This window comes from Myotis yumanensis, unplaced genomic scaffold (genome assembly GCF_028538775.1).
Source record: "Myotis yumanensis isolate MYYU_CA2020_CCGP unplaced genomic scaffold, mMyoYum1.0.hap1 SCAF_4, whole genome shotgun sequence".
Classification (NCBI taxonomy): domain Eukaryota; kingdom Metazoa; phylum Chordata; class Mammalia; order Chiroptera; family Vespertilionidae; genus Myotis; species Myotis yumanensis.
The window spans coordinates 43,362,765-43,376,907 of record NW_027223755.1 but is presented as its reverse complement, the minus strand read 5'-3'; the positions used below and the strand labels follow the sequence as shown (position 1 = coordinate 43,376,907).

The 14,143-nt window shown below is 37.8% G+C and overlaps 1 protein-coding gene and 1 pseudogene across 2 annotated transcripts in view; both read right to left on the bottom strand.

The window, feature by feature from the left end:
• MSH3 (mutS homolog 3) overlaps positions 1-14,143 on the bottom strand; it is a 177,829-nt gene that overhangs the window by 49,808 nt on the left and 113,878 nt on the right. For both annotated transcript variants that reach the window (XM_070412256.1, XM_070412255.1), the window contains exons 13-15: positions 13,790-13,922; positions 2,521-2,708; positions 1,689-1,857 (exon numbers count right to left, since the gene is read on the bottom strand). In XM_070412256.1, coding sequence (XP_070268357.1) covers positions 1,689-1,857; positions 2,521-2,708; positions 13,790-13,922 — 490 coding nt within the window. The remainder of the gene's footprint in view (positions 1-1,688; positions 1,858-2,520; positions 2,709-13,789; positions 13,923-14,143) is intronic.
• On the bottom strand, positions 10,937-13,235 carry LOC139008717 (putative elongation factor 1-alpha-like 3; annotated as a pseudogene).

Sequence of the window (14,143 nt, the reverse complement as noted above, 5' to 3'; positions counted from 1 at the left end):
AATCTATCTCCCACCCTAATCATTTGTAATCCAATTACTTCATCTCCATGTGGTGCTTTTTCTTAAACTTCAATGCTACACTGATAAAAATAAAATAAAATAACTAATTTAGTATCCTTTATGAGTTCCTCATTATTTTTACTTAAAAACTGCCAATCGATTCCAGGACTGCCTTCCCAAGATTTAAGTTTTATTTTAGTTTGAATAGTATGAGCTCTAAAATGTCTGGATTAAATAAAATCCATGATGTTGAGAATCCCTTATGTTGATATCTATGAGTAGAGTGAAATAATGACATGGTAGAAAGAGTCAGGCAGACCTAGGATGGAAGTGGGCTTCTGACCTACCTACATTCTCCAGTTTTCTTTCCGGCAAAACTGGAAAAACCACTTCTTGTGTTGTTACAAGGATTAAATTTGATAACATATGCAAAGCGTTTAGCATCATTCTAGACTTTAACAAGTGCTGGTTAATGGTAACTATATTACTACTACTACTACTATTATTATTATTATCATTATTATTATTTGAGTAACATTTGTGTAGTGCTTTATGATTAGAAAGCACATTCACATAGTTTAGCACAATTGGTCTTCATGGTAGACTCATGACGAAGGTGACCCTTCCATGGTCACACAGCATGTGAGTGCAAGGACTGACACTTAAACTCGGCTTTCCCCGTGGCAACACCAGCTAATCACTTTTCTACTACATATCTTTTATTAATGTTACTAAGCAGTTTGGATCATCTCATTTCAATAAATAGCCAGAAGAGTGGCACTAAGGTCACTTATCACTTTTCAAGGTCGTGATTGCATGGTGAAACCAAGACATACAATTAAATATTTGGTATTTGCCTGTTCGGGGGGGAAGGGGAGAAAAAGCATGAATACTGTCAATAATTGTTCTGTGATATAGAGCTCCATGTGGAATGCACTGTAAAATGTCTGCCTGAGGATAAAATAACATCTTAATAATTTTAGTCCAGAACACAGGCTGACTTAATGTCTATCAAGTGGCATAAGATTAATAAACATTCCTCCATTAGAATCTTTATCTTTTATTAAACATAAGATCTAGAAGAGGCATGCCTCGAGACTCAGGACAGGACCAAAAGGTACAACCACACTTTAAAAAAATAGTTTTTCCAGGTTCTCATTCAGAATTAACATCAAACTTTAACTGAAGTACATGTACCAAAAACACATTCTAAACAGCACCATAACCCCATGGAAGTCTCACTAAGATAGGTTTTCACTGCAGTTTGCTTTTGGTTTGTTAGCACCTACACTCCTAACTTCAGAAGGAAGCCCTGCCAATAATCACTATGTGATCAACACAAGTGGTTCACTTCGGTCATTTCGTCATCTGCAAACAAGGAACCAAAGACTAATGGCTCTCCCCTGGATTGAGGATAAACGAATCCTGTAAGTCACTATTTACAACAATCAATTCAACGGCTAATATTAAAGTACATGCAACATTAAGTTGCATGGTTTTACCAAGTTGATCTACTACAGTAAATAAACAAAATACTTATTAAAATAATTCTTATCAAAACAAAATATTACAACATATTTCTAAGGAACAAAACAGGAAATCTGAACAAAATAATGTTTTCATTCTATCCTCATATTTTTATTTATATTTTAAAACAGATATTACAATAAAAGTATTTTTGACGTTACCTCCTGCCCTGATACTGTCACATATTGTGCAGAAGGATTTTTCAGTATTTTTCTTATTTCTTGCAAATGTACTTGGATCTTGTCAGTAACTCCTTGAATTTCATCCTTCCTCTTTTTTATTAAAGGGAAATCAGAAAGGTCTTTGAATAATTCAGTTTTATCCCCAATTCTAAAAAATAAAAAATGCAAATATATATATTGAAGCATATCACTTATACCAGTTATCAATTCTTTTTTGCAGCATGATGTAAACCCAAAAGGTTGAAAGTCTGGAAAACTGCCACCAAATATTTATGGGTAAAGTTCTTTGAAAACAAACAAAATTACCCTAATACCATTTTCATTTTGCAAGCTCATGATTCCAATGGTAAAAAACCAATATGCATTGTTTGCCTATTCAGAAAATAAACACAAACATAAATACTGTCAATTCCTCTTTCTTTTATATAGAGTTCTTTGTGGGATGAATGTAAAAGGACTGCTTATTAAAGGATAACTTTGCTTGTCATTTCTAAATATAAGGCCAACCAACCCTGGATTTCTAGCAAATGAGTACAAGATGCTATCTGACACCTGAGTATTTTCATCATCTGATACCTGAGTAAGTACTGCATCTATCCTAGATGGTGAACTGCCTAAATTTTAGATAGCGAAGTGTTACTTCTAGCTGTAAAACAGCCTTTAGTATCCAATCACAATTCTAATTTCACATGCAATTTCTTCCATTACTTTTAGTAAAATTTAAGAATCCACAAATCAAATGGCAAACGCATTAGGACAAGCAAATTAAAACCTCCACCACTGGAAAGAAAGAACTGAGTTTGCTACTTACTTGGCAGCTTGTTCATTAAGGATTTTTAAGTAATGCTCCACTGGACGGAGGAGTTCAGGAATTTCTAAAATAAATGTCCGGAGCAGGTCTGACTGAACATGGGAATTCACAGCCGGTATTAATGCTTGAAATTCTGACTTCAGGTGATAAAGGGTTTTGACAATCAAGAAGAACTCTTTGGTAGAACACTGAAAATATAAATAGTTTTTACCCAGATAGCACATAATACATGAAAATAAAATTTAATTTGTGATCTACTTAAAGTTAGAATCAGAATAAAAGAAAGTTTTAATTTATTTTATAAACTATATAATTGAAATAAAATACTGTTGATACCTTCTAAATGTCAAATCAATAGTTTAAATTCTTTTTTTTTTTAAATATATTTTATTGATTTTTTACAGAGAGGAAGGGAGAGAGAGATAGAGAGTTAGAAACATCGATGAGAGAGAAACATCGACCAGCTGCCTCCTGCACATCTCATACTGGGGATGTGCCCACAACCCAGGTACATGCCCTTGACCGGAATCGAACCTGGGACCTTTCAGTCCGCAGGCTGATGCTCTATCCACTGAGCCAAACCGGTTTCGGCAATAGTTTAAATTCTTTATAAAATAATATTTTAAAGCTATAAGGAAAATAATTTGAGACAGAAATAGTAAAGCCAATAGTTGCTCAACAGTTTTTCATTTTCAAATACACTGAACACATAGCAAAAATACAGTAAACAATGTCAAAAATATGAAGGACAATTCTGGGGAAATATCTGTAAGACATATGAGAGATGAAGGACAAATCCCCCCAAATATATTGAGCTCTTACAAATCTTACATAAAGAAGATGAGTAATCCAAAGAATAACGGCTAAATGAACTGACTATGCAGCTCATAAAAAAAAGAATGTCCAATAAGCACATGATTAACCACACAAATAACTAGGCCAAGCAAATTAAAAATACAGGATAGCATTTTTCACTTATCAGGATGTCAAAAATTTTAAAGCTTGATAATAACCAGGTCATACAGAGTGTAAAAAAGAGACATTTTTATATACTATGCATAGAGAGATAACCTTTTTGAAGGACAATTTGACACATCATCATAATAAAACAGTGCACATATCCTTTGACTAAGCATTATACTTTTAAGAATTTAACTACAATAGTACAGCAAGCAGTGAAAATATATGTATCTGAATATTTATAGTAAATTGTTTATAATGACACTAAAAGGATAAAGAAACCAATATCCAGCAACTGAAGTATTAGAAAAAAATCACACAAGGTGTGAAACAGTTTAAAAATTCAGACATGTGTACATACTGATGTATAAATTGATATGGAACTTCATAATTTCAACATATATTAATTATACATATATATTTTCAAAGTAAAATTTCATTTGTGATTCTTTAAATTATATGCATTATTCTATAGAAATAAAAGTATAAATTAAAAATTTCTAGAAAGGTACATATGTAATTTACTCTCGATAGTGGGTATGTGAGGATGGTAAAGGAAGACTTTTCATTCTCTTTCATACCCGTGTACACTGCTGTAATCTTTTATAGAGCATGAATACTTTTTACACTGGAGCTTCTGAAAAAGAGAATGGGCTATTTAATTTCACGTGCATCTAATTTCTATCTTGAAACTACAGTGAAAGACTGCTTAAAAAGGCAGTACACCACAAGAATAACCAGGAGAAAAGACAACAGCAACAGTATCTTATATCACTTCTCAGCCTTTTGGCTGAGATCAACTGCATCAACATCTTAGAACAAGCACTGGCCGGGAGTTTGACATGCTTGTCTTAGACGTTCTAAGTAAATAGATAAGTGGTAATTGACTTTGAAGACTCAAAATATTTTCATCATAAGCTGGCCCTGGGGAAAACTAGGATCCAGCTTGAGATACAACAAGAGTCCTAAAATACTCAGGAAATGGTGGCACAAATTACCTTTGTAAGTGAAATTGAGGGGAGGGGGAGGAAATGATTGGTTGAAAGTGACTTAAGAAGTAATTAAATCCCTCAATCTCCTATTCCTCTCCCTGCCACTGGGCAACCACGACTCTCCCACACTACAGAAGACTAATTTCGTTTCTGGAGAAGTTAAAACATAGACTATCCTGAACCAGCCTCAGGCACTGTCCAAGATGAAGGTACCACCAATAGCAAGGGATTAAAAAAACAGTGACAAACTAAACACTGAGATTCCCAGTTGTCCCCTTCTACATCCCAGAATATTGTTAACTAGTCAGGAGGCTGAAAGAGTATCTGGGGAAGCTCACAAGCCCAAGAGGAAAATTCTAAGATACTATAATAGCTAAGATCTGGAAGCAGCCCAAGTGCCCATCAGTAGATGAGTGGATAAAAAAAAGCTGTGGTACATATACACTATGGAATACTATGCAGCTATAAAATGGAAGGATCTCTTACCCTTTGAGACAGCATGGAGGGACCTAGAGAGTATTACGCTAAGCAAAATAAACCAGTCAGAGAAAGACAAATGTCACATGATCTCACTCGTATGTGGAATCTAATGAACAAAATAAACTGACAAACTAAACAAATCAGATCCAGAGGCAATGGAAGCATGGAACAAACTGATGAATCTCAAAGAGAAGGGAGGGAGGAGCAAGAAGAGAGGGAAGAGAATAACCAAAGAACTTATATGCATATATGCATTGCCCATTTCTCTGATGATTATTGATGTTGAACATCTTTTCATATTTATATTGGCCATCTGTATGTCTTTGGAGAGATATCTATTCAGGTCCTTTGCCCATTTTTAATTGGAATGATTTTTTTTTGGTGTTGAGTTTTATAAATGTTGGATATTAAGCCCTTATCAGATGTGTCTTGTCAAATATGTTCTCGCATTTGGTGGACTGTCTTTTCATTTTGTTGATGTTTTCCTTGGCTGTGCAAAAACTTTTCAGTTTGGTGTAGTCCCATTTGTTTATTTTTCTTTTGTTTCCCTTGCCCGAGGATATATATTAGAAAAAATATTGTTATGGGAAATGTCCGAGATGTTACTGCCAATGTTTTCTTCTAAGATTCTATGGTTTCAAGTATAAAATTTAAGTTTTTAATCCATTTTGAGTTTGTTCTTGTGTATGGTGTAAAAAGGTGGCTTGGTTTCCATTTTTGCACATATCTGTCCAATTTTCCCAACACCATTTATTGAACAAACTAACTTACCCCATTGTATGTCTGTGCCCCCGAAGGAAAATAATTTGTAGCCTAGAGTTTTACATCCAAACTACCCAAAACAGTGAAAGTAGAAAAAAAAAAGACATTTCCAGACATCAATATCTCAAAACATTTCAATACCCTTTCTCAGAATACTTCTGAGGCTGTATTCCACCAAAAAGAAGGAAGAAACCAAGAGGAATACATGAAATACAGAAAACAGAAGATTCAATTCAAGGGAAATAAAGGGAACCTAAGAAGGTAGTTCTATAACAGTTGTAATGAGAAGGGCAACTAGTCCAGGTTGGATCAGTTAAGAAGGCTCAAGAAAATAAAATTTAAAAAATATTTGAGCCCTAGCTGGTTTGGCTCAGTGGATAGAGCATCGGCCTGTGGACTGAAGAGTCCTGGGTTTGATTGGGTCAAGGGCACATTCCTGGGTTGCAGGCTCAATCCCCAGTAGGGGGCGTGCAAGAGGCAGCTGATCAATGATTCTCTCTCATCACTGATGTTTCTATCTCTCTCTCCCTCTCCCTTCCTCTCTGAAATCAATAAAAATATATTTTAAAAATATTTTATGAAATTAAATATCTTGAGGTAAAAGAGATTTAGGGTTGAGTTAATGGTAAGTATACATAATAAGTAATATATATAAAATGGATTAATGCTAAGAACATATTTCGAAAGACAACTACTAACTATAAGGAATGAATTAAATTATGCAGAAAAATAAGATGTTAGATCCAACTGAACAAAAGTTTAGTTAAAAGTGTAGCATAAAGCACCTCTTCTCCAGAAAGGCCACTGTACGCTGGGAAAGATACACACAGGAAACTGGACTATTTGCATAAATGTGGAACCTAGAAGCTTTATGGTCAATAGTCGCTTGATACATTTTAACAAAGATGAAGGACTAGCCCAACTGGTGTGGCTCAGAGGTTGAGTGTCCACTTATGAACCAGGAGGTCATGGTTCCATTCCCTGTCAGGGCACATGCCTCGAGTTGCAGGCTCAATCTCCAGTAGGGGGGTGTGCAGGAGGCAGCCAATCAATGATTCTCTCTCATCACTGATGTTTCTATCTCTCTCTCCCTCATCCTTCTTTTCTGAAACCAATAAAAATATATTTAATAAAGAAAACCAAAAAAATGAAGGACTAAAAATAAACATTTTCAATATAATTTTTAATAATAACCTACATGAGATTACTGTAATTTGAGAAGGAAAAAAAGGGGTTGATTTTTCATGCTCAGATATGATGTAAAGTTTAAGTCAACAACAGAAGCAGACTGAAAACCAGAAGCTCTTTCCAATCAAGTCCTAAGTACCCAAGGAAGATTATTCTCAAGTGTCTTTCAATGGTTCTGAAAGAAACCTGAGGATGCGGGGAAAGCTGAGGCAGAGGACAAGGCAGCTGCTCCCGGAGCCACTCGGTGCAGCCCCATTCCCAGCAGCACACTGCCCTGTGGAAGAGCGTTAGCACAGACCCACAAGTGCAAAAGCCAGCATCACAGGTCGGAAGAGTCCCAGCCGAAACTCCGCACTGGAAATCTGACTTTAGGCCTACCCCAGTCTGGCTAAGAAACTATTCTTACCCACTAAAAATTCTGGAATCACTGTCTTTCCGACATTTACTAAGTGCTATTATCCTTTAAGTATATGCCAACCTTAGCAATTATGTGTCACTTTCTTACAAAAAAGTTCTTGAGTTAAAAAAAAAAAAAAGTTAATTGGTTCCTGTGACTATCACAATTTTCTAAGATCTGGATTTTAAGCTCTATTAAAAGAAATGTTTATTTTATTTCAGGGTTAACCCACTTGGGATCCTCCATTATTATCATCATAAAAATACCTATTTGTGCCTATTCTATGGCACCTTACACACAGCAAGATGGGATAGGCTTACCACTTCCACAACAGCCAAACACTGTTCCTTACCATTTTATGAATTTCACATAATTAAAACATTCTGTACCCAGCATACCACTCACCATTTGGTGCATACAGCAGAAGATTTGTAGAGTACTCTAATGATAAAGAACAGACATGTGTTTGATGGCGGGTTCCAAGAGCCAGCTAACTATCCATAAAAATTTGGCTTAAAGTATTTAGATTTCCTAATGATTTGGTTTGTTACTATATCGTTTCTAATCTTCACTTTTCAAACCAATCTTTACGCACATTAAACATTAAAACAGCAACAAGGAACAGCTTCTGAGTGAGTCATAAGTTCTTTAGTAAAGGACATTTGAAATTCTTTTTAAAAAGTCATTCTTTCTCCATTGAATACCTTTAAAATCAATTAGATTCTATACTGTATGATCTCACTTATATGTGAAATCTAAAAAAACCAATAACAACAACAATAAAAAAAACTAAACTCACAGATACAGAGAACAGATTGGTGGTGGCTGCCAGTGGTGGGAGGTGACTGGCGGCAGGGGCCAGGGCCAGCGAGCGGGCGGTGCCAGGCTGGCCAAAGTGAGTGACAGTGGGGCCCCCTGAACACTGGTCACCCCACAGATCAGCCCTGATCGCCAGCCAGGCCTGGAGACCCTACCTGTGCACGAATTTTGTGCACCGGGCCTCTAGTTGTAAATAATGCTGCAATGAAAATAAGGATGTATATATCTTTTAAAATTGGTGTTTTCTTTTTTTCTTTTTTTAAAATATTTTATTGATTTTTTTGCAGAGAGGAAGGGAGAGGGATAGAGAGTTAGAGACATCCATGAGAGAGAAACATGGATCAGCTGCCTCCTGCACACCCCCCACTGGGGATGTGCCCGCAACCAAGCTACATGCCCTTGACTGGAATCAAACCTGGGACCCTTCAGTCCGCAGGCTGACGCTCTATCCACTGAGCCAAACCGGTTAGGGCCAAATTGGTTAGGGCCAAATTGGTGTTTTCATTTTCTTCAGATAAATACCCAGAAGTGGAATTGCAGGGTCATCTTGTAGTTTTATATTTCATTTTTTTGAGGAATCTTTATACTCTTTTCATAGTGCCTCACTAATTTCAGTCCTACCAACAGTACACGAAGGTTCTCTTTTGTGATGAGAATTTGTAAGATCTACTATCCTAGCAACTTTTGAATATACAATATAGTATTGCTAACTATTGTCACCAGGCTGTACTATATCTCCATGACTTATTTATTTTATAACTGGAAGTTTACCTTTTGACCATAAAGTAAATTATTTCCCTAAGAGTGAAAAACCTGTCATTTCTTTTTCATTTCTTTTTATTGTTTAAAGTATTATATATGTCTCCTTTTTCCCCGATTGACCACCCCCCCCACTCCCATCCTCCAGGACAAACCACCACCACCCCAGTGTCTGTGTCCATTGGATATGCTAATATGCATGCATACAAGTCCTTTGGTTGATCTCTAACCGCCCCTCCCTCCCCTGCCTTCTCTCTGAGGTTAGACGGTCTGTTCAGTGCTTCCTTGTCTCTGGATCTATTTTTGTTCATTAGTTTATGTTGATCATTATATCCCACATACGAGTGAGATATTTATCTTTCTCCGACTGGCTTATTTTACTTAGCATAATGCTCTCCAGTTCCATCTATGTGGTTGCAAATGGTAAAAGTTCCTTCTTTTTTATAGCAGCACTAGTGGCCCAGTGCACGAAATTCGTGCACGCGGGAGGGAGGTGTTCCTCAGCCTGGCCTGCACCCTCTCCAATCTGGAACCCCTTGAAGGATATCCTACTGCCGGTTTACAGGGATCGGGCCTAAACCGGCAGTCGGACATCCCTCTCGCAATCTGGGACTGCTGACTCCTAACTGCTCATCTGCCTGCCTGCCTACCTGATTGCCCCTAACCACTCTGTCTGCTGACCTGCTCGCCCCCAATTGCCCCCTGCCGCCGGCCTGCTTGCCCCGACCTTCCCTCCCCACTGGCCTGCTGGTCCCCAACTGCCCCCCTGCTGGCCTGCTCACTCCAAACTGCGCCCCCCAATGTTCTGATCACCTCAAACTGACCCCCACTGATGGTCTGCTTACCCCCTATGGCCCCGCCCCCCACCAGCTTGATCACCCACAACTGCCCTCCCCTCTTGGCCTCTAACTGCCTCTACCTCGGCCCTGCCACCATGGCTTTGTCCAGAAGGTCTCCTGGAAGGTCTCCCAGTCTAATTAGCATATTACCCTTTTATTAGTATAGATAGTATTCCATTGGTTAGATGTAACACCATTTTTTAATCCACTCATCGGCTGATGGGCACCTAGGCTGTTTCCAAATCTTAGCTATTGTAAATTGTGCTGCTATGAACATAGGGGTGCATATAATATATCCTTTCTGATTGGTGTTTCTACTTTCTTGGGATATATTCCTAGAAGTGGGATCACTGGGTCATATGGGAGTTCCATCTTTAACTTTTTGAGGAAACTCCATACTGTTTTCCACAGTGGCTGCACCAGTCTGCATTCCCACCAGCAGTACACGAGGGTTCCTTTTTCTCCACATCCTCTCCAGCACTTGTCATTTATTGATTTGTTGATGATAGCCATTCTGACAGGTGTGAGATGGTACCTCATTGTTGTTTTGATTTGCATCTCTTGGATGATTAGTGACTTTGAGCATGTTTTCATATGTCTCTCTGCCTTGTGTATGCCCTCTTTCAAAAAGTGTCTACTTGGGTCCTTTGCCCATTTTTTGATTGGGTTGTTTATCTTCCTTTTGTTAGTTGAATGAATTCCCTATAAATTTTGGAGATTAAACCCTTATATGAGATAACATTGGCAAATATGTTCTCCCATGCAGTGGGCTTTCTTGTTTTTTGTTGATGGTTTATTTTGCTGTGCAGAAGCTTTTTATTTTGATGTAGTCCCATTTGTTTATTTTCTCCTTAGTTCCCATTGCCCTAGGAGCTGTATCAGTAAAGATATTGCTACGACATATGTACGATATTTTGCTGCCTATGGAGTCTTGTAGAATTTTTATGATTTCCCATCTTACATTTAAGTCCTTTAACCATTTTGAGGGGTTTTTTTGTCCAGCATCAATTTATTTTTCCTAGAATTTGGATACAATAACTGCAGCAAGACAGTGCTCAATACTATTCAAACCTCACTTTAGGTTCTTAAACTACCTCAGCATTTGTCAATGTGAATTCACATTCCAGTAAAACTGGGAAACTAAAACTTGACATACCAATAAATTTACTCAATATTGATGTAGCTACAAAATTTAATATGTTAACACGTGGCCTTTACAGAATTTGGCCTTTAGAAACTAGCTTACAACACAAAGTTACTCTTTGCTTACCTGTCCTGAACTATTTAGTGTAACACCAACAGACCCCCTTTCCCATAGCTTTTACCATAAAGAGACAGGTGATTCCTCCCTTTAAGTGGAAAAAAAAACGAAGCAAAACACAAAAACCCCAAAGTTCCCACCCAGAAAAAAATGTTAACCGAACTATCCAATTGTAAAGTATCAGCAGATATAACACTGGAAAAAGGTTATTTCCAGTGGGCAACTCTGAAGTCTTCTACCTAAGTAGTATAACAGAAAGTTACAGTGTGGACCAAAAGAACACACAGGTTTCTCATTAAACATTGTTATTTTAATGGGTCTCAAAATTCTGTGACAAATTTTTGGTCATGTTGTTTCCATTAAAAAGTACTGATTTTAAAAACTAATAACTTAAAAACTGCCACACACACAAAAGAACCAAATGGTCCACAAAACATCCTCCTTTCCTTCTGAAGGTTTTACGATGCATTGTGATCATTCACCAGTCTTTTACTATTAAACTTAAATGGCCAATTGAGACACACAGTTCTCTTATCCCCAGGAAGAGCTTCACTCAAAGCTTCCTGGTGCATTTCAGCAGACTTTACTTCAGTTGTAATGTTGATTGGAGAAAGGTGACCACCATGCCGGGCTTGAGAACACCAGTCTCCACTCGGCCCACAGGGACAGTACCAATACCACCAATTTTGTAGACATCCTGGAAGGGCAGACGCAGGGGCTTGTCAGTCGGACGAGTTGGTGGCAGGATGCAATCCAGAGCTTCAAGCAGTGTGGTTCTACTGGCATTGCCATCTTTACGGGTGACCTTCCATCCCTTGAACCAAAGCATATTAGCACTTGGCTCCAGAATGTTGTCACCATTCTAACCAGAAACTGGCAGAAATGCTACTGTGTCAGGGTTGTAGCCAATTTTCTTAATGTAGGTGCTGACTTCTTTAACAATTTCCTTGTATCTTTTCTGGCTGTAGGGTGGCTCAGTGGACTCCATTTTGTCAACACCAATAATCAGCTGTTTCACACCCAGAGTGTAGGCCAGAAGGGCATGCTCACGGGTCTGTCCATTCTTGGAGATACCGGCTTCAAATTCACCAACACCAGCAGCAACAATAAGGACAGCACAGTCAGCCTGACATGTGCATGTAATCATGTTTTTGATGAAGTCTCTGTGCCCTGGGGCATCAATGATGGTCACATAATACTTGGTGGCCTCAAATTTCCACAGGGAGATATCAATGGTGATACCTCGCTCCTGTTCAGCTTTCAGTTTATCCAAGACCCAGGCATACTTGAAGGAGCCCTTCCCCATCTCAGCAGCCTCCTTCTCAAATTTCTCAATGGTTCTTTTGTCGATCCCACCACATTTGTAGATCAGAAGGCCAGTACTGGTAGACTGCCAGAATCTACATGTCCAATGACGACGATGTTGATGTGAGTCTTTTCCTTTCCCATTTTGGGTTTGAGTTAATGGTGGTTTTCACAACACCTGTGTTCTGGCGGCAAACCAGTTGTGAAAAAGCTTTACTTTGTTTTTGTGTAAGGTGTAAGTTGGTGATCTAGTTTCTTTTTTTTTTTTTTTTTTGCATGTATCTGACCAATTTTCCCAGCACCATTTATTGAAGAGACTGTCTTGACTCCATTGTATGCTCTTGCCTCCTTTGTCAAATATTAATTGAGCATAATGGCTTGGGTCTATTTCTGGGTTCTCTGTTCTGTTCCATTGGTCTATATGTCTGTTCTTGTGCCAGTACCAGGCAGTTTTGAGAACAGTGGCTTTGTAATACAGCTTGATATCTGGTATTGTGATCCCTCCAACTTTGTTCTTCTTTCTCAGGATTGTTGTGCCTATTCGGGGTCTTTTTTTATCCCAGATGAACTTTTGGAGAGTTTGTGCTAGGTCTGTGAAATATGCCATTGGTATTTCAATGCGGATTACATTGAATCTATAGATTGCTTTGGGTAGTATAGACATTTTAATGATGTTGATTCTACCAATCCATGAACACGGTATGTTCTTCTATTTGTTTATGTCTTCCTCTATCTCTTTTTTCAATGTTTTCCGAGTACAGGTCCTTTACCTCCTTAGTTAAGTTTATTCCTAGGTATCTTAATTTTTTTGGTGCAATGGTAAATGGGATTGTTTTTTTAGTTTCTCCTTCTGTGAATTCATTATTGGTGTATAAAAAAAGCCATAGATTTCTGGGTAATTTTGTATCCTGCTACATTGCAGAATTCATTTATTAAGTTTAGTAGTTTCTTGATGGAGTCTTTGGGGTTTTCTATGTACAATATCATGTCATCTGAGAATAACTGCTTTACATTATTTAAACTGTAAAGCTTAAATAATGAAAATTAAAATAATGTCTTTAACTTACCTTCAATATCTAAACGTGTTTGCATATTAAACCACTACAAATATTATACAAGCAGATTTTTCCTTTAGGTCAAATAAGAAGCTATTCTGAGGTCAAAATAATCAGTCAACTCTTTTTAAAAGTAGCTAATCTAAATAAATTTCCTATTTTGACGATGGTCCACACTTTGAGACTGAAACATGAAAATATCCTGTTTTATAACAGAAGAACCTCTGTGTGTTGCAGCAGTTGACAGAAGTAGGCAAATCATTTTTTACAATGCAAAAACTGGAATAATCTTAATTTGTGCAGTTAAAATTTTTGAGGATTCTCTCGTGTTCTCTGCAACATTTTACAAAATACAGTAACACTAAAGCTCTGAGATGTTTTCTTTTAATATCTGATGTGCTCATGCTGAGGAACATTACCGATTTTAACAGATTTGATTGTACCACACTTACTTTTTTGTGATAAATGCTACAGACTCCTCTCTCTATGTCAGGCAATTTGTGTAGATGATTTTCTATCTGACCAAACACACTGGATTCAGAAAAGAGAACTTCAGACACAGCATCCAGCCGAGCATTTATTTCCCTGTGAGAACAGGAATAGCAGTTATAAGACGCGGCAGCAGTGAGAATGTGGACATCTCCCACTCTAAAGCCCAGCCACAAAAGAGGCTTCTCCACATCACTGGTCCTTTCCTGACCCTCATCATTTGAATCACAAAGCAGGTGCCACACAAGGAGGGGCAGAGACAGGTTCATCGGGTTTCCCCTTCCTCCTGGGCAGACGCAGAGACTGCACTTCTCAGC